This window comes from Perca fluviatilis, chromosome 11 (genome assembly GCF_010015445.1).
Source record: "Perca fluviatilis chromosome 11, GENO_Pfluv_1.0, whole genome shotgun sequence".
Taxonomy (NCBI): Eukaryota; Metazoa; Chordata; class Actinopteri; order Perciformes; family Percidae; genus Perca; species Perca fluviatilis.
The window spans coordinates 23,324,381-23,345,553 of record NC_053122.1 but is presented as its reverse complement, the minus strand read 5'-3'; the positions used below and the strand labels follow the sequence as shown (position 1 = coordinate 23,345,553).

The following is a 21,173-nucleotide window of genomic DNA, read 5'->3' as shown; positions in this document are numbered from 1 at the left end:
CCAGGGTACACCGGGGTTGTGGGATTGATGGCCTCATCTTGTAACACCTTAATCCAACAGACCCCCATCTAATGCAGACATGTTTTCTTAAAATTACAGCAAATCGCACAAAACCAAGAAAGTTCAATCAACATTAAGCTTTTATTTAACAACAATAGAAATTCAGTTTGATACCCAAATGAGAAAGAAAAAAACTCAAACATACAGCAGCTATATGCACCATGAGAAAAGGAATATTCAGTGCTCGATTGTAAAGGACGTAAGGGATTGCATAGTTATAGTAATGCACATGCATTTATTGTAATAGTTGGAATTTTAAATAGATCAGGAATATAGCTTATCATACTTTAATATCTCTTAAGTGCAGAGCCAGTGTCCCTGCTTCAGTATAGTTAGAAAAAAGTGCTACTGTGTCCACAGAGTCAGGTAGACTTATGTGCAACGCTGTTAGTCTCTATACACCAACTATACAGTACATAGTTTAGGGCTAATGATATATTTTTAACATTTATTTTGTTGTAAAAGATTTATTGCTGTGGTGCTGGCCACAATTCTTGTCGGATATGGTAACATTTTACTTTTTATTAAATTGGAGTGCTGTCCTAGTAACTTTATCTGTAACATTTTACTTGCCATCATCTTTGCAGAGAAACAGGGATGCAGGGAAACAGCCAGACACAGATTTACAATCCATTGACGCAGACTCTGCAAACAAGCAGATTTTGAACAGTTAAACACTAATTTTATGCACCATCAATTGTACTGCTAAGTGAAAACAAAAGGAAAACGTTCCCAAATGGTCCATTTGAATACGTTTCACTGCATACTATAATGCAGGGGTCTTCAACGTCTTTGAGGCCAGGGACCCCTAAGTTTAAAGAGAGACCGAGTAGGGACCCCCTACCGCATGTATTGTATACAATTCAGTTGCATATTAAACTGCGCAGAATGGATGAAAAGAAATGGATATTATTTATGCATCATGTTTTAATGTTAAACATCCATCTGGAAGGCAAGCTTAACTGTATGGCTACCATAGTTACCTAAGCTTATCTTCAATGTGTAAATCATATTTTTCACAAATAGGCCAACTCATCTTTGCTATTAAAATGTTTCATTCATATTAATACATATTTTCAGCCTTATTTAAATTTTTGAAATAAAAAAATTCAAAGATATATATATATATATATATATATTATTTTTTTTACATAATTTGGTGGACCCCCTGCACTAACTCTGAGGACCCCCTAGGGGTCCCGGACCCACTGTTGAAGATCTCTGCTATAATGCATTATAGTATGCAGTGAAAAGTAGAATCAGTGTCAGAGTTAAATTAACGTATCGATGTGCTCAGGATGTGTATTATTACCTGTATGTAGAGGTGTTGCCTGGTGTATCTCTGCACTGAAGCTGATGAGTAAAATGTTTCCACGGCCAGCAGAAATTATGGACAAACTACCAACAACAAATCCAAGGTTGCTGTTTAAACTCTCCATCTATCTAACAGAGTTTGTGTGTGTGTGTGTGTGTGTGTGTGTGTGTGTGTGTGTATATATATATATATATATAGATATATTTCTAAAAGACATTCTAGTATTTTCAAAACATGCCTATACCATACTTAAGTGGTCAACAACCACAATAAATACGCAAAAGAGTTTTTGTGCTTCATTGTTCACACACATCTATTAAATAATTTATGCCTTTGGTGTTTATTCGGTGTTTTACTGCCTTTTGACGGCTTTAAAGACATTTTTAAGCATTTCTTCTCAACCCAACCCTACCTGCTCTTCTGTACCAACTCCATGACCTTTTTGCATGTGCTAGGGAGCCCTTGCACAAACCCCAGTACAGCAGATAACATCCAAAAGGTGGTTAAAGTAGATATCCACGTGTATGGTATAATTGTGTGCATTTCTACTTCTTAGTAGATTTCAGGCAGGTGAGTGTAGTTTCTGTCCCAGTAGCCTTTCGAGTAGAGCCAGTCCTGAGCTTTGTTGTGAGGGTTGGGTCCTTGCTGAAACCACCTGCAGAGTTTTAACAATGAGAAGATCTATTTAATGTTATGGGGTACAGCACTTGGGGATAACAGAGAGATCAGGAAAGAATCACAAACTGAAATGCACACAAAAAGCACAACACTACATCATGGCAAAAATGTTGCTAGTCTTCCTTGTTCAAACTAAATACCCAGTGTCAAACACCTTCATAAGTGCCAGTATCTCTACAAATGAGTTCACTAGCACACAGTTGTAATTGTGCATTTTGTCCTGAGGAGGGTGGTGTGGTGTAGTGCTGAAAATGATTTACTTCTCCAATGTGGCACTAAGCACAAAACCACACATTAAAAACATTAGCATTTTGATCATACTATATAAAAGCTGCAGAGCAGACAACAGCTTGAGCCACCATTTGGGTACAAAGTAATTTGACACCTGTAAACTAATGAGCTTTCAGCTGGTCTGGTCAAGCCTCATGCAATACCCATGAATGGATGTACAACTGCATACGTGTGTTTTACAAGACCGTATGGTTACAAGATGCATTCCTTAAATTGGTCTTTTTGTATATGAAGTTTGGCTTTAAAATAAGTACATTTGCACACACTTTAGATTAATTATGATTGAGCTTTCTCGGTCTTATATTATACACATGCGGCTGCTTTCCTACTCCCTCTCTTAGCCTTTGCTGCTTGACTAAATCTGGTGTGTGGTGACGGAGTTTATCTCCCAGCCTTGCTAACCTCTGCAGTGAGGACTGTTTTACAGGTAAGAAAAGAATCGCAGACAAACTGAAACACACAAAAAGCACAACACTATATCATGGCAAAAATGTTGCTAGTCTTCCTTGTTCAAACTAAATACCCAGTGTCAAACACCTGTGTCTTCACCAGTGCCAGTATCTCTACAAATGAGTTCACTAGCACACAGTTGTAATTGTGCATTTTGTCCTGAGGAGGGTGGTGTGGTGTAGTGCTGAACTTCACACTAGAAAAAACAACAGCAAGAAGGCAAAGCTTTGAATCTAACCTTGGGCCAAGTGCAGCGTTCCTTCTCAGTTATAATAAAGGGGAAAGTTGGTAACACAAGACAATAGGGAGGCAATTAGTAAAAACAAATTAGCAACGGGGCAATGACAGTACATCATATTGCTCACTAACTGACCTCGTTTTCCATTCATCTGTTGATTTGGTGCGATTTTTCCGGGCCATTCTTTGTTTTTCCTCCAGTCTCTTCTTCTCTGCACTTGCCAAATCTATAAAAACAAATGGATATAGAAACTTGAATACCGCCAGAGATGGTTATTTAAGATGGTGTGGCATAAAGGGACTCAAATCAAGGTCATACACCGTACCTATATCTCCATTCTCCATGGCGCGGATGTCAGGTCTGAGGCGACTGTCTGTTGGGGGAATAACTCCCTCCATGCTCTTCTCCTGCTCATTTAGGTGCATGGCGAACGTAGAAAATGCATAGAACTGCCAGAGAGAGAATTCAATTACCACAAACTGCCATAGAGGACAAAAAGCAACAAAATAACAATACCTCATCTTAAGCTATTGTGCATGATTTTTCTATTTGAAATGTACAAATTGTTCCCCTTCCACCACTTCAGTCTTCTCGTACCTTGGCTGAGTTGTCTGGTCGTGGCGTTATCTTCCAGATGAGCTCACTGCCGGGGATGACCTGGGCTGTCTCAGCATCAGGTGGAGGCATCTCTTCTGGCTCCTCATCCACACTGCTCTGGGGCCACATGAGACGCACGCACATTAGTTTAACTTGAACCAAATGGAGGCAGAACACAGGTGACTTTAAAAGCAGTCAAATGTAATACCTGTTTATTGCCCTTCTTTTCATCCAAATTCTTTTTGTCAGTCTTTTTGTGGGCCTCAAAGGTAGCGGGGTCTACTGTGTAGAGGCATTCAGTCCATTTGCCATAAATCGCACAGAGCTTCTTTTTGCTGCAAACATACAATAAACCAATAAAACACAGCTTTAGATGCCTTTGATATTTGATACATCATCGCTGAGCGTCACCGTTCTGACAATACTGATGAGTAAAACTGTTCCAATTGTTGTGTTCAAATGTTTTTCAATACATATGACAAATTACTTTCAGGCAACATTAAACATCAGATGAATAATGAAATCATTGGTAATTAAATGAAGAGGATACCTTTTATCAAGGATGTATCCCTCCACTATATGGAGCTCTTTTCCAAAGAGGCCACAGGGCTTGAACATCATGCTGCATCTCTCTCCGGTCCTGCCACAGAAGGACAGGCTGTTTACCAATTCCCTTTCACTATTCTCCTTCTGCGAGCTGAGGCTTTCAAACATTAATTATCCTGCTCTTCTATTCTAATGGCAACTGTCCCAGTTCTGCTCCCATGATCAATACACTGAATCTGAAAAGTAGATCAACACCCCACTGCAGAGCACAGAAACAAAGAGTCTCCGTGCATGCAAATGAACTGGGCGAGAATGCATTTGCAGACAAACAAGACACACGGAGCAGCACAAAGAGATGGGAATTTCTATTACTTGTGATTGAGCACTTCCACGCTGCCGTACTGCTCAATCCAAAGCTGACCAACAATGATGTTGTGGACACAACAGGTGGGGTTTGTCCAGGTGTATGCTTCGTTATATCTGCAGAGACATGGAAGCAAAAGGTAAAGACAAAAGTAACATGAGAAGACATAGAAGAATCAAAGTGCACTCACTTGGGCAGCTCCAGTGTGATGAGTCCCTTGGGCTCAGCTTCTATGCTCTTTCCCCAAAACTTGAGTTTGGGGTAGATGGAGCCATGGAAGACAAAATCCTCATTGAGGCCCTCAGCATGAAAGGCACTGACTGGAGGGTGATGGCTTACTTGCTCTGACACCCACCTAAAGCCCAAATCGTCTCTGATGGAGAACAGGGACATGTTTGGTATTGCATTATAGTATACATCTTCACTATATGAAATATGGTTTGTGTACAGGTGTGCTCATGAAACATATTAGTGCATACAAGGTACTGAGGAGTCCATTGTCTTACCTGATGAGCTCATAGGTCTCCCCCAGTAGTGGGTTGAAGGGTTTCCCAGTCCTCTCCCACTGCGATGCTACAGCTGACACAGCAAATGCTGCAACACACTACAAAGCATTGAAGTATTGTAACCAAATTACAGGTAACTAATTCAATATTTGATAATTATGAGAAATTATTGAGTCTTGCATACTTTATGAAAGGCTAGAAAGTCACTACTATCTGAATTTTAAATTAGATAATGTGACCTTGTATGAGAAGAAACAAATGACAAATCACTATTAGACTTATCTTTGTTTTTATTTAAGAAAGTGAACTTTGCATTGTGGTACCTTCATCCGCTCGACAGAGTCGGTTGTGGCGTTGGCCTGGTGGATGAGGTAGGTGTGCTCCATGTATTCTGTTAACCGCTGGAGGAAACTCAGAGGCTCATTAAATATTACAGGCATGGCAATCTTTGACAACTCCTGAAAATGAAATTGGGAGAAGATAAAAGAAACCGTGAGGAAACAGAGTATTGCATGGGCAGAGGATTGTGTGCATAATTGACATTTAATTCAACAACCACAAGACCGTACCATCTGCACCCCATGCGTGTCTGTGTATCTGCCTGCCTTCTGAATTGCGTATGCATGAATCATTAGCCACATTTAATTGGGGAATAAAACATTAATAGACATTATTAAATGTAATTAAATCCAGGCAGAGGCTGGGTAAGGACTGAGCTCCCTTAGGAATCCAAGACACTGATACTAATGACTATATTTCTAAAGTCATAATTTAAGGAGGAAGTACAAATACTAATTTATCTTAATTAACTAACTTTTATTTAGGTAATTTTTACTTTCTTTATTCACCAAGCCTACTTAAAAACAATATCTCAAGCCAGCATTCATTTCCTCCAAACAGTAAATTGAAGCACAACAAATAAAGGGTAAATCTGTCTGAGGAGACTAGTCGGTTCTCACCATGCCAATGCATTTTTTTAGGATACTCCAGATGCTGACATCATTCCTGGAGAACATGGGAGCCGGTAGAGATGTTCTGTAAGACAGTGGTATAAAGAGTGGGAGAAGCACTGTCAACTATACAAGACAATTACATGAATAAAGAAGATTACACTTTATTAAATCGGAAATCATTAGATAGTTTATTTTGTGTCAATTCTTAGCAGGCAAACACCCTGGTCTCCTCCACACTCAAAATGATTTACTTCTCCAATGTGGCACTAAGCACAAAACCACACATTAAAAACATTAGAGTTTTGTTTATACTATATAAAAGCTGCAGAACAAACAACATAGCTTGAGCCACCATTTGGGTACAAAGTAATTTGACACCTGTAAACTAATGAGCTTTCAGCTGGTCTGGTCAAACCTCATGCAATACCCATGAATGGATGTACGACTGCATACGTGTGTTTTACAAGACCGTATGGTTACAAGATGCATTCCTTAAATTGGTCTTTTTGTATATGAAGTTTGGCTTTAAAATAAGTACATTTGCACACCCTTTAGATTAATTATGATTGAGCTTTCTCGGTCTTCTATTATACACATGCAGCTGCTTTCCTACTCTCTCTCTTAGCCTTTGCTGCTTGACTAAATCTGGTCTGTTTTGACGGAGTTTATCTTCCAGCCTTGCTAACCTCTGCAGTGAGGACTGTTTTACAGGTATGCTTGCTGGAGGCAGATGGTGTCCTTGTTTAAAATTGAGTGCTGAAGCAACTACACAAATAAAAGCCATTACTTCAGCTAAATAAACAGAGGTAGAAGGGTGGGGGTTTGCTCCATCTGTAGGATGAGCAGCACAGTGATGCCTGGCAGACTATTACCTCTGGCATAGTTTGTGTTTCACCAGACTCGGCCCTAAAATAGATTTTTTACAGAGGACTTCTTCATTGGACTTTTAAAAAAAACTGAACCATGATAATGGAGTTTTCCTAAAGTAAATGGTACCTACAACAGGGTTTTACATGTCTGAAGATTAACAGGACCTGTAGGTTTTACTTTTTTAGATTAGATGCTCCAATTTGTTCAGCCATTTAGCTTAGAATATGGTTCTACACGTCAACATCCCTAATCAATCCTTTAAGCATGCACGTCTTGCAGCCAACACTGTCTATGGTTGAGCTTTTCAGTCTTCAAATAATTATTACATTTTGACTTTATATTAGAGTGGTCCTTATAGAAATGTAGAGTAAGACATGTTAAACAACTAGACTTAGGCCCATCTACAGGCAACCAGGGACAGACATATCTTTGAAAGACAAGAGTATTTCCAAATGAACAGACACCTCATAAATCTTTAATGCACAACACACACAGCTTAACACATGCATGCACACACAGACACACACCCAAGCGTACACATATGCACACAGAGCTAGCCAGCCAGCCAGCCCCCTTTCCTCCAACTCCTACTCTGAGCCAGCACATGCTGAATTATTCATGGATCACTTGTTGGATTAAGGAAGAGAGGCCAAGCCAGAATCCGCATCCACGGAAATGAAAGATTGTGAAATCTACACGAAAAAAAAAAAAAAACCAAGCACTAGGTTGATTATTCACCTGGAGAGTTGGACCAGTTAGGAAAAACAAAAAAAACAGGCTATTATCTCTGGATTGGCTGAAGTCTGCAACCTGTCATCAGGTACGCATATCAAAAAGTCACACGTACAATATTTATTTTAGTTGCTCAGCAATATAAAGTTGTATATTACTTAATCCTGCTACCAGCTGTAATAAACCACTTTAACAAAGTCTTTCACATAATAAACAGTGAATAGGTTGTCACTATGTACTCACTATGGCTGGTATTACCATACCATGATATTTCCACTCGTACCATCATTTAAGCCAGTAAACAAGCATGACATCATAACTGGAGCATGTCCCACCTGTGCTTCTCGACTCCGTTGTACTGGGCGGGTTGGTTGCCATGGTTACCCTCCCCTGACATTCCGGTAGGTCCCCCGAGTGCGCTGGGATGGCGGAGGCTGCTGAGAAGGGGGTTGTCTCGGCCCTCGTCCTCTTCACAAGATTGACTGGCCACAGACAGGAAGCCGCTCACCGAGAGCTCCGACTCTGTGGGATGATGACAGGGGGCAGATGCCAGGTCATGCCAAACACTCGCACACCAACGCACATACAGGTTTGAGTGGCCGGCTCAAAAAGCTGCAGCCTGAACAGCACGCTATCTGCGAATAAGCACTTGTGCTCGAGTTCCTCTCTAACTTCCCCCTCCCTGCTGCCACCTAATCCCCACCTGAGGATTGTGTTCCAATGAGAGGCTTCATTTCCTCAAACATTGTTTGCTCTGTGTTTTTTGGATGCTGCTCCTCCCCTGTCACAGGTACTGTCACATACACAATGGGATGTGAGAATAGTGTGTGTACACTGTGATGGAGGACTGTATATGCTAGTCTGAGTTATCAGTGCTTATTGTAAGACCATGTGCTTGCATACTGAACAATGTATTGACAGAAATTTCAGTTTCAGACACAACAGTGTTTAAGCTTTTACACACTCACCTCAGCATGTGAACATCTTCATGTACTGTATATGCTGCGCACAGTTTAGAGTCTACAGGCAGTTTGTCTCTGGCTAGTATATAACTCAGAGCTATCTATGAATAATGCAATGATTCCTGAGAAAGATTGGTCCGTAGTGCACAACATGTTGTAAAAGAAAGTCTAGTGTAAATAATCACCATGGCGAGGCTTGGGTATACAAAGAAGCAAACTTCGTCAATTTTTTTTCAGACACGTTGCTGATGCAAATACTGTCCATGGTAAACATACAGTGGGTGTCAGCCTAATCACTATCTCATTACACTTGAGTATAAGAGAAGAGGATATTGGCAGCGTTATCTGGGTAATCTCAGAGACCGATAAAGTGCCAAAGGAATATCATTAGCCGTGTTTCCATCAAACACTTTCAGTATAGTACTTTTTGAACCATAGGTAACCTGTACCCACATGTACCTAAACACTAGATCTGTTTTGCATTTTCACTGCAGACGCTACTACTAAATGAAGGCGGGGTGTTACCGGATGGTGAGAGCCGTGGACAGCCATGCGCTGAGAAACAAGCTGAAAAACCTTTTGAATTCTAGCTCCACCTTTTAGTATCGGATCAGTGTGCCAAGTACTCCAACAGAGGGGTAAAAAATTAAAAATAAATAAATAAAGACTGAAAGGAGCGGTTCTATTGGTACCATTCTCAACTTTTGACAATGGACATGAAAAAATAACAAGGCTATTGGGTATAACCACCCACCCATTTTATAATGTTTAAAACTGTGCATTGTTTACATCTATGTTTGCAAGCTTCCACTCTTTTTCTTCCCTGCCCAGGTTCTTTGCGCTTTACTGCCAAACTGTGGACAGCACTACTAGAGGTCCAAAACTCCATACAATACCGTTCTTACAGAAGCTCTGCAATGGAAGAAATGAGCACAGCTCAACGAACAATGCATTTAACTCAACGTTAGTTTAAAGTGCATCATTAGTAAAAGTAGAAAATTACCAGGAAAGAAAATTCAGATAATGCTTGAGACTTAATTTGTGTAATCTATGACCTGGCCAAGACGCTGTATGAAGAACAAGATATACTGATACTAACTCCCGTAAGATATTAACTTCTTGATTACTTCACTAACTGTGCACCTAGAGGCTGCTGACCTGATACAGCATCATAGAAGTCATCTTCAGTGAGGGTACTGAGAGTAGAGGGCCTCCTGCTCTTACACAGGGACTGCTTGAGTTCGTAGTGCTCAGTTGCCAATGTGTGCAGAGCCTCTGTCAGAGCCTTGTTCTTCTCCACCTCCTGCTCTAACTTCAGGCTCCACACCTGCAAACACAGGACCAGGACCACACCCACACCCACAGATCCAAAATGTGTACAGTATAGACAGTATGGAAAATATGGCAAATGTGTGATTGACTGGTGTGATTGATTTGAAGGTATTGATCTGCTTCTGTAGCTGCCACAGTGTGTGCGTCTTTGTGGTTCTGATGGCAGGTCATTGTTCTAACCCTGCCCACATATCTGGTTTCTTCCAGTCGGAACCAAACACCCCAGTCTCTGAGAGCTCTGTAGCCCAGGATTGAGTATCTATTAAGGGCAACCTGAGCCAGGCCACTGGGGGACAGACCAGATCAGTATTTCCTATTGTCTAATGCTGCGGTTGTCCGTTCTTTACTAGCTAAACAGAAGACAGGATACTTAACAAAAACCAAAAGTTATATAGAACATAATGGCTATAACACATTTTTCTTAGAAATGCATTGAGTTCATAAATGTCCTTTTTTAAGTTTTCATTTTTTAAGTATTATAAGCAGACAAAAACACATTCGCAAAGCAAATAAAGTGCACTGAAAATACCGGTAATAAGACTGCTCATAAAAATCGAGCAAAGCCTCCACCGTTTAAAAACACTCCCACAGTCACCTTGAGGAAGGCAGCGGAGAGAGACGGGAGCAAATCACACTGTAAATCTGAGACTGCAAAGTCTTCAGTTGAAGAAGAAAAGTTCATCCTCATCTCTTATACTGCCAGTAGTATTAGTAGTTGTGTGTACACAGCCATGCACAAAGAAGCGCCTGTCAACGCATCTGCTGATGTGCTCAAGGTGGGTTATAATTCATGCCTGCAACAAAGTATCTGTGGCTCACCAACTTTCCATTCAGATGTGTGGCTATACAGTAACCACCATGGGGGCAATGTTTCAGTGATCACAATGGAGATTCTACGTGATCAAACAAGGTCAAAAAAGATAATTTCTATGAAATTCTACTCCGAGATATCCATGATCTGTGATTTCCATTAAAAGTACCAAATGTGAAAAACACACAGCATTTCTACGATTCTTTTTTTTTTTTTATATAAATAGTGCTCATTTTGACATAACTTTCTAAAATCATAAAGATATTTATAAATAAATATACTGTATATAGATCATAGCCCTGTCAGCAGCTCCAACATTATTCCAGGAAGTTGGAACATCAACTGCTTCAGACTCTTGTGTGGTGGAGATCAGCCACACATGATGGATGAGATAGTAAACACAGTGATATATTCACCAATTTGCTGATTGTTTTTTTTTTCTTGTCTGTCGATCTGGCTTTTGGTAATAAATTCCAATAAAGTCCAATCCACGCATAGTTGATCTGAGCACCCGGATATCAACTAAGGGTTTATTATGCAAATAAATTACTGAAAATACATAATGTAAACTGGATTTCTTTTGTGCACTAGACTTGACTCAGCAAAATGTTACTATACATACAGTACGGTGAGAATGATTTATGTGCAACAATATGCAGAACCTCACTCTGCAATAGAGAGCAATAAAACACCTCTGGTCAGAACATTTCAAGCTACACTGGGTTTATCCGAACTGAAGCTTTCATGACCTTGCTGTATCACTCCATTTCTTCAAATGCACACACACATCTGATGGAACCAAAAACCCAGAATCACACTGACATTTTTCATGAGCACTTTTCTATAGAGGCCTGTATCCTTGTGTACTTGAACATACACAAGGACTTCATGTCGCACTAAGATATTTGCTGTAACTGTGACAGAAGCTCATAAGCAGCTTCTTTCACACCAACAGTTGCCTGGCACCTACAGTGGAATGCAGCATTATCCTACTGTTCTAAATTGTTTGTGCAAATCTAACACTTTCCCAAAATATGACCTCTAAAATGCTTCCAATGAACAACAGCAAAATCACACTAACACTGGCTAAAGAGACCCATTTCACATATCACGTGTGCCATGTGTCATCGCAAGCCCCCAATTAATTCAAGCCTCTTTTTAAATTTATGGTGTGAAGTAAATTATCTTGCTGTTTAGGAGCCTGTGTTAACACTCCAAGGCCCAGGCACTTGGCTTAAGAGCCCATCCAGGAACAGAACACTTTGTTGTGTAACTATCCCAGCCAGTTTTTTTTGCTCTCACAGCATCCTCTCTCCGGAGCACAAACAGCGCTATTTTAAGCCCTGCTGAGGCTTTGTGTGTGCAGTAGCGGTTGCTGGAGCCTGGGAGGGAAGCTTCTCCTTTGCCAACACCCTAAAGGGTAGAGCATTCACTTTGTTCTAGAAGTTTGCTTTCTCTGCGGGGGATGTATTCCAGCTCTATACAGTACCCTGTAATATCTGTAACTTGTATTTGTATATCAAACTGTACATGACTATATGATGGCTGGGAGCTAAGCTACTGAACAAATATTTGATTTGAGCGTGATGCCAGTACTGTTGCAGCAGAGAGCTGCATTACCAATTACAAAGTATTTCTCAGTACATACAGACCCTTGGCTTAATTGGCCAGAATCCAAAAAGATAAGGTTGAATATATACTGCCTCCTCTTATCCAGATCTCGTATTACCTGAAAAAGAAAGAAGTCAGTGCAGGGCCCAACACAAACATTAAGCAGGAAGTCTCTCCTGGCTGAGAGATGACAGTCAGTAGGTCAGACAGTTACCCATGTGGCAATGCTTTATTTAAAAAGGTCAAACGGTACTTTGTACTCTCTCCAATCCCCAAGGGTTTGAAGGGCAATCTGATTTCTTACTGACTGTTGCCAAAAAAAAAAAAAAAAAAAAGTTATGAATGACTGCAGAGAAAACAATGCTGCCCTTCTCCTGCCTTCACAGAAATACAAACTGACAGATATGCTTATCTGCGTGTCACCACTAAATGGTTTCATGCAGTAAGCCTCCATTTGTTTTCTTGACAGGTGTGGAAGCCTGCTGCATGAGAAACACAAAGAAAAGGTTGGGTTTATAAATCTGGGTTGTGTGTGTGTTTGAGAGTAAGCAGCACAGACCTCTCCACTTTAAATGCTGTGTAGTCACCAACCAATACGGTGCCTGGCATGCCCTGTATAAATGTGGCACTCTAACTAGCATACTTAATTTCTGCAGCTGCTGCTGAAATGGGTCAGACCACATATATTCTATTGAAGGGTAAAACTTCACTTGCTGTGAATCATGCTTCTTTATTTTACATCTGCCCGAACATCAAAGCACTACTACAACAGCATGTGACTACTGTATGTTATGTACTACTACTACAGAGGCATCTGTGCCAGGACAATGAGAATGTAGGATTAGACTTAATACTACCTAATACAGCCAATCTCAGCAGTGTAGAAAATATAATCCAGTTAGTACATGTAGTAGTACCAGTTTAGCATAAGACCACTGGATGTTAAGATGCTTGTTGAGATATTTTCTTCTCATTTGGTTGTCCCAAATTCATTAAGTGTCCATTGTTATGACACTTGCAATGCTTCTTGGGTGAGGAGGCTGCAATAAATGTTCTCTGCGTACCTGTGATAACAGTGCCAGATTATTCTTTGTGACAGGACAGCAGCTGTTGCCAATTCATACTAAGATGATGTGGTTTGGTAATGCACACATCAAGGTGTAAACATGCTGCATTTGGGCATTGTTGAGCAGTATTATATCCAGCTGACTTCCAAAAACAAGTTTTACTATGACAGAGGAAAATTAATTCAGTTATCTTCAACACACACTTGTAATTCCTCTTTGCCAATGGATTTACAAGACAATAGTCTCACAAACACACACACACACACACACACACTTTATACTCTTACTTTGACAGAATTCATTACATTATAAATTAAAAAGATGCAATCAGCAGTGTACCACTCAGTACCACCTCAAACATGCTCAATTTAACACTGAATTCAGATCATTCAATCAAAGAAGAATGACTTTCCGCATATTGATGAATAGCTTTCGCAAATGCCAATGCTTCAGATCAACCATTAAAATCAGTAACACACTAAAAACATCAGATTAAATCCAATCTATGCCAAACTTCAAACACGTTACGCTACAGTAAATCATCAGAGACCAGCCCATTGCAAACAGACAGACAGATACAAGAAGAACAACGGTTTGGTTTGTACCTGTGCAGATAGTGGATGAGAGTGCCGTCACTGCCTCCTATTTCTCCTTAGCTCAGATGCTCTGGCATGTGGAAGTGTGCCTGTGAGCGTAAATTTGTACTGTGTGAGGGAGAATGCATGCCTCTCCATCTGAGCCTGTGAATATGCACGCGCTTCACTTCTCTCGCTCAATGCACAGCCTTTCCCTTGAGCGGGACTGTGTGGATCCAAGTCCAAGGGCGTCCGTGTGTGTGTGTGTGTGTGTGTGTGTGTGTGTGTGTGTCTACTCTGATCTGCAAGCTGAATGCAGACCTAAGCATAAAAGCGGATCTTGCCTGTGTCCTTCCTACAGACATGCCAGTGATTACCGCACTGTTCCATTGATAACCCCACCCCCCCTAACCCAAGGGCACAGCACTTGGACAGGTGGACATGGGCTACACACAAACTTCAAACCGGACTGGTATTAAGGAGCTAACGTAAAGGGGAGGGGCTTAAGGATTATGTAATCATTCATATAATGTATCCAGCCAATAGGAGCGCAGCACATGGGTTAGAGCTATGGGAATCAATAATATAAATATTCATACATGCTTAGTGGGCTGCAGCTAATCTAAAAAGAAGCTTCCAAAACTATTGAACCAAGCGCAAGATTGCCGATTACTAGATGAGATTTCATTTAAATGTCAAATTTCCAGCATCACAAGACCAACGCTGTTTCACCTGTATAGCAAACATAACAATACAGTATATTAGATAAACCTCTGCAACGTTTTTATGGTTCTGGCTGCATTTAGTTATGTTTGAGCAATGGTTTGATGGTGGACAACATAGCCAAAACCCTAAAGGCAACTGTATTGCATGTTTGTTCGTTTATCCAACAGTTTACATGGTGATACAGGCCTGATTAGGATGCAGAGGTTTCCCTACCTCCTCTTGTTTTGACAGCAGTTCAAGGCACAGATGGAGAGCAGCACAGGTTTCACTGGAGAGATCACTGGTCTCTTTGGCTTTCAGTAAAAGAGGGGCAGCCAATGCTTTCCAAAAATATAAAAAGAAAACCTGTTCAGTTTAGATATATGCAACTTATGGTTATTTGTTTATATTAATTTGCAGACTATTTTTTTATTGTGATTCATCAACTCATAATTTAGTCTCCAAAATGTGTGAAAATAGTGAAATAATGCCTATTTTCCCAAAACCCACGGCCACGTCTTTAAATTGAGGGTTTTGTCTGACCAACACTCCACACCCCAAAGATTTGTAATGTACATTGAAATAAACACATTTGAGATGTCTAAAACAGAGAATGTTGTAGTGTTTTACATGCTAATTACCTTTGGCTAATTACCAAAGGTTAAAAAAAAAAAAAACTCCAGGACTCCTACCACAATTCTCCTCATTCTTCACCATCGATAGAAATATTGACACTTCACTCTCCAATTGCTGCTGGGAAGTGTTGGCAGCCTGCAGGAGCACAGTACAAGAAAGATACATTGGAATTGGGTTAGCCTAACCCTAACCCCTGAACAGAACACCCTCCCTACTGTCGCCTAACAATATACCTTATTAAAAAAGGTCTGAACTTAATCTTACCTGAAGGGCTTGTGACAGATGCCTCACTGTCACGCCACCATCGCCATCTGCATCATTGATAATCTGTTCCTGGGTGCACTGGCGAGTGCTATAGGATGAATGTGCCTCAAAAGCATTCAACCATCTCTAAGTGGACAAATATCAGAAACATTTACAATGTTGTCCAGCCTTGCAGATACACTTAAGACAACTCAGCCAGATTGAGGAATGAGGGTGGGGGGTGGGGGGGTATAGCAACAGCATAGAAGGTGAATCTCATCTTACCTTTCTTGTTGCCACTGAATCTGTCTTTGAGGGGACCTTAAAATAATGTACAGTGTCATCAAAGCACCTGAGCATGAAGAAGCAATGATCCCATGGTTTGACCTACAATGACAAAATTACTTACAGTACAGTCACGCTTGCTGCACTAGATGTCAAACATCACCATGTCATACGTACAATGTAACTGAAACATCCATGGAGTGAGCATGTAATCGGTTACAATAATCATCTAACATCTACCACTTACCGTGCAGTAGCTTTGTGTCAGAGACTTGCAGCCCTGTTTTCTGACACCAGCCAGCGCATCAGCCCTAGAAAAGAAAATAGATGAGAGCACATAGACAAAGGCATTTTGACATGGACACACTGTATAAAATAAAACAATTTACCCTACAGTGCACATGTAGTCACTGAATGCTTGTTGCACTACTCCTAATGCCTCTATCTCCAACAAGAATTATTTGGAGAAAGAGAGATTTGCTTTTATTTCAGCCACTACAGCTGACAAGACATCATGTAATTAAATCTGGCTTTTTACACACGCCAATCAAGGATGGAGTAGCAAGAGAGAAACTTCTACCATGCATACAGAAAACATATCCTACACATACTATATTTTTCAAGAAAACTGCATACATACAGTATAAAGTTATCTCACTGTCTGGGATACCAGGAGAGAGTTCCATCCTCAACTATCACCCAGTGGGATCGCCATCCAAGAAAACGTGAACTCTGTTGGAGACACGTGAAGTCAACAACAGATAAACTATGTAGCAAAGAATTGTGTATAAATATATCATACTGTATGTAGAGGGTTAAAACTTTTTTTTTTAATATTTTAAACCTTTATACTACTGATTTTGTGTCTTCATAATTCAAAATAAACAAATTTACAAATAACACTAAGACTTGAAATACAAAACAAACAAAAAAATAAGAAAAAGGCTGTACTTTTTGTATATAATAATGATGATATTGTGTTGAGCAACAGGGAATAAGTAAAAGTGTGGAGGATGTGGAGGAGTCTGAACAAAAACATTGGCTGACATTAAGAGTAGAAAAGAATACACTTCAACATCTGGGTACCTTCCAAAGAGGGCCTTCAATCTTCTGGACCCCACTGCTCACATCCTTTGTTGGGGAAAAATAATAATTCTCAGACTTGTGTACAGACAGAGCCTAATTGACAACGATGAAGAGTTTCTGGTGAGACCAGACACACTCACCTCAGTGTATTTCAGTTCAGAGGTAAATAATATATCTTTTCATTTACTTAATAGCTTAGTACTTAGTCTTATTTTCACCATGACTATGCGATGCTCTGCATTGAAGCTGTGCCAGGCTTATCAGACATCCAAGCAGGAGCAAGGACTGCTGACTTGCAAGGCTTTTTCTCCACAGTCACCAGACCTCAAGTGAACACATTTATAGATTTGTAAAAGAAAAAATAAAAGAAAATAGAACGTGCAGAAAGATAGTTGTGTGCTGCAGTGCACCTATATTTTGGTTCGAATTAGATTGTTCCTAGCTAGATTTTGGCCCAATGGTGCTGATGGTGGAGAGGCCAGAGGATCATCAAAATAATTATTTCATCCTTTGTCGACCATGACTTACACCAAATTTAATAGCAATGTGGTGTAGAGTTGATAGCTCAAGTTGGACAGTGCAACAGACTGACTGAATGACAGTGACTCACAGTACATGCACTCATCTTTTTTACATTAAATGCAAAGAGATGGGAACATGAGCTACTGCACCTTAAGTCATGTTCCTGTACCTACCTCATATAATTAAAAGGGTGATTAAAAACTACTTATCTGCACTTACCTTGTCTTGATAGGCTGCTAGAATTGGTCTCAGTTCATCACTGCGAACCAAGTCTAACGCTGTCTGGTCTGCAACACAATTAGTGATCATGCAAAAGCCGGGAACAAAACTAGCAGAACATATTGCAGTATTTACATAAATGTGTATTCTTTAAAAACAAATTGGCACTCTAAAAATCACCATTGTAAAGAATATATGTATATAATAAATGTCAGAGTGATAAGGGGGTGATATTAAAACATTAAGTCATATACCATTGTTGTTTTTAGTACTGGGGCTGGCTCCAGACTTGAGCAGCTTTATAATGCACTGCTTCTGCCCCCTGTAGGTTGCACAGTGTAAGGGCGTATTCCCCACCGAGTCCCTGCAGTGAATATCTGGAGCTTCTTTTCCACTGAGCTGAAAAACAGAAGACAATTGAACAACAGAAAACAACTTAAGTGAAAGCCACTGACATTTACCTCTTTTACACATCTAACTGCAATGGAAACTCATCTATATCCAAATAAGTGTCCACTTCAAGGGAAATGATAACCCTAAATTTGGTTTTCTGAAGAGTCTTCTTTGGTCTGCTAAAACAGGGAAGGCCATTAGGAAAATTGGTACATGTCTTGTTTGTGGCTGTCTCGGATTCCAACTTGTAGCTTCCTGTCTATGCAAATATGAATGTAATTCCGTAGTTTGCGCATTTTATTTTTAACAATATCAGAGACATCAAAAGCTGTGAAAGGCACTGGTGTAATATGTGAATTATTCTTTAAGTAAAGAAGATGCTGTCAAAGTGTAATATATTCTGCAAAAATATTTGATAGAATGGTCAGATGCTAACCATTTTAGACAGAGTGGAAATGTCTCCCTCTCTGGCTGCTTCCAGAAGCTTCTCCTCCAACCGCCTTTTTGCTCTTCTCTCTGCAGCTGCACAAATTAAAAACTGCTTGAGAACAAGGCCAGCTGATCTGAAAAGCCATCACCAATTAAAAAAATAAATAAAAAAATACTCCCATAATTTCATACCCTCTAGCATTGTAATGATTTCATCATCCTCTGTGACATCTTTAGGGATTTGAGCTGTTCCATTGATTATGTTGGAACAGGCATCATACCGCAGCAGCAACAGAACAATCTCCTGAAGACAAAGGAAAAATCTTTCCGTCATTTTTCATCACTCAAAAGCTTCAGTGGGAAAATGTCGGTGAAAGTAGTTTGGCGGAAAAAAGGGTTATCAATGCAGCATTGGGGAGGGGGGTTGTGTTTCACCTTTCTTCCAGTATAGGCTGCTTTGTGTAGAGGTGTGTCACCCATGTTATCCTGCAAATTTGCATCAGCACCTGCCTGCAAATATGTTCCATATAATACATTTCACTGGCTGGAAATATGTACTGGACATAGGAGGTGTTGAAATTAATCAAATAATCGATGCATCGAATCGTGGACATGGACGATGCTGCACCGATAATCGGCAGGCTCATAATCGATTATTTCTGTTTACAATTTAATGTAGGCCTAACAACATTTCTGTTTACATATTCTGTTGTGTTTTGCACATTCAGGAAGTGCCATGTGCTCAGTGCAGTAGTTTTATGTATCCAATTTATTTAGTATTAGAGCACTGCAGAATGTCTTGTTTTTTAAGCTTGAAAAGCTATGAATTAAATATCCTACATGGCTTTAAATAGAAAAATGTATTTGACGCATCGTGATATCGAATCGAAGACATGATAATCTTAATCAAATCGAAAGATCAGTGAAGATTCACACCTCTACTGGACATACTATAGTATAAACAAACTCTCACCTTGAGTAACTTCTCCACAGCATCCATGTGTCCAAAGTAACAGGCGAGATGGAGGGGTGTCCATCCTAAGCTGGCTTTAGCCCTAGCTACCAGTGACAGAAAGAAACATGAATACTGCTAGCATAAACTTCCCTGAAATAATGCTAGTCGGCGGGTAATGTCGTCTTTAAATAATAATAATAATAATAATAATAATAATAAAACTTACATCTGAAGTTGACGTTTAGAGAGCTGCTTTGGTTTATTCTCGACTCAAGGAGCCTTTGAATATGAGAACAACTGCCCGCTTTAGCGTAGAGGAGAAGCTTTTCCTCAAGTGTATCGGTCTCCATCACCACTTGACTTCCTTTGGCCCAATAATTTGGTCCAAGATATTGGGGACAAAAAGCTTATTATTAGACAGAAGCAAATATAACAAGTGAAGGTGAACAAAGCTTCCCGGCATATTAACGTTAAGTATGTACGAACAAGTTTAGTAACTAGCTAGCTATGTTAGCTAGTTTATTTAACTTAGCTAGCTAGCTAGCTAGCATATTTAACGTTACTTTCTTTTAGCTTGAATGTGGAGGGGTGAACTAAAACCAACAACACAACATTCTCAAAGTAGCTATGTGGCAGGAATGCACTTGAACATTAATTAACTCAGCTTGTTAACTAGAATGAAATAACATCAGACTTACAGGTAAGGATTTTCAACTCTTAATTCACCCAACTCTCGCAGACTTTGGTCTGGTTTAGCCAGTTGGGGTACCAAACACTTCACTGCCGAAATGTGATCATGTCAAACAGCTGACAGCCGTTGTAAGCCATCATGTGACCAGGCAGCAGCTATGTGTGTGGTGTGTGTGTGTGTGTGTGTGTGTGTGTGTGTGTGTGTGTGTGTGTGTGTGTGTGTGTGTGTGTGTGTGTGTGTGTGTGTGGTAGACTACCTTACATAGCCTATATTTTAGTGAAGGTAGTGAATGGAGATAGACAATAATCTTTTGATAATGTTTAAATTGTGCCATGAATTACACACATGTGATGTTTGTCAATTTAAAATATAATGTATTGACTTTACATGACATGACATTAGCATATACAATATTTCCAAATTCGGTGGTTCTATGAATTGTGTTGGTCTTATAATAGTAGGCCTGCTGTGTTAATGAATCCCTCAAAGCCTAATTCTTCTTTTGTACACTAGATGGAAGTATTTGCTGCACCAGGTGATGTCCACACAGGTTAGAGCTGTAATTATTTCCCAAGCTTCTGTCAGTGAAACAGTAAGTTTGTGCAAAAACCACACAGAAACCAATGCATCACAGCTACATTTTAACCCTTTGAACTTAATTGCACCTTACTTCTTTTTTAAATGTCATTCATTCTAGACATTTTGGGCTCTATTCTATGAAGAAAACAGTAGCTTCAGACATGTTTGAGGTATTGAAGATCAATGCTGAGTGTGTGGCTTTGTAGGCCCTGCTTACTTCAAGCAATTTGGTCCCCTGAGGCAGGTGCATATTTCGCAGAGAGGATGATGGGAGGTCATGCTGTAAAGACGGTACAGTACGCGTCAGAGAGGACTTCAAAGAACACCTGTGAAAAGAGAGATGTCTTTTTAAGGGGCTGTGTTGACCAGGAACCCCTAGGCTAAGGCAAGGGATAGACATAATTAGAAAGATCCAATGGGATAGGACTTAAATGCTGAAGCAACTAAATCACTTGCAAACAATGCCACAGAG

At 40.0% G+C, this 21,173-nt stretch overlaps 1 protein-coding gene across 3 annotated transcripts; it reads right to left on the bottom strand.

Moving 5' to 3' along the window:
* Positions 1 to 1,658: 1,658 nt before the first annotated feature.
* On the bottom strand, positions 1,659 to 20,252 carry LOC120569134 (oxysterol-binding protein-related protein 1-like). 3 transcript variants are annotated; one of them, XM_039817027.1, is made up of 29 exons: positions 20,130 to 20,252; positions 19,658 to 19,795; positions 19,450 to 19,535; positions 18,912 to 18,986; positions 18,669 to 18,780; positions 18,484 to 18,569; positions 17,909 to 18,053; positions 17,655 to 17,722; positions 16,914 to 16,958; positions 16,486 to 16,559; positions 16,075 to 16,138; positions 15,828 to 15,929; positions 15,564 to 15,689; positions 15,356 to 15,434; positions 14,898 to 15,004; positions 9,721 to 9,889; positions 7,936 to 8,122; positions 6,005 to 6,080; positions 5,369 to 5,503; positions 5,046 to 5,143; positions 4,730 to 4,912; positions 4,548 to 4,655; positions 4,180 to 4,269; positions 3,838 to 3,964; positions 3,630 to 3,746; positions 3,358 to 3,481; positions 3,168 to 3,258; positions 3,033 to 3,053; positions 1,659 to 2,030 (listed from the first exon to the last, which is right to left on the bottom strand). In XM_039817027.1, the coding sequence occupies exons 2-29, from the start codon at positions 19,779 to 19,781 to the stop codon at positions 1,928 to 1,930; spliced, it is 2,922 nt and encodes a 973-aa protein (XP_039672961.1). In that variant the 5' UTR covers positions 19,782 to 19,795; positions 20,130 to 20,252; the 3' UTR covers positions 1,659 to 1,927. The 3 variants fall into 3 exon arrangements, with proteins under 3 accessions (XP_039672961.1, XP_039672962.1, XP_039672963.1); XM_039817028.1 differs by lacking the exon at positions 3,033 to 3,053 and having other exon boundaries at positions 20,130 to 20,251; XM_039817029.1 differs by lacking the exon at positions 18,912 to 18,986 and having other exon boundaries at positions 20,130 to 20,251.
* Positions 20,253 to 21,173: the final 921 nt, after the last annotated feature.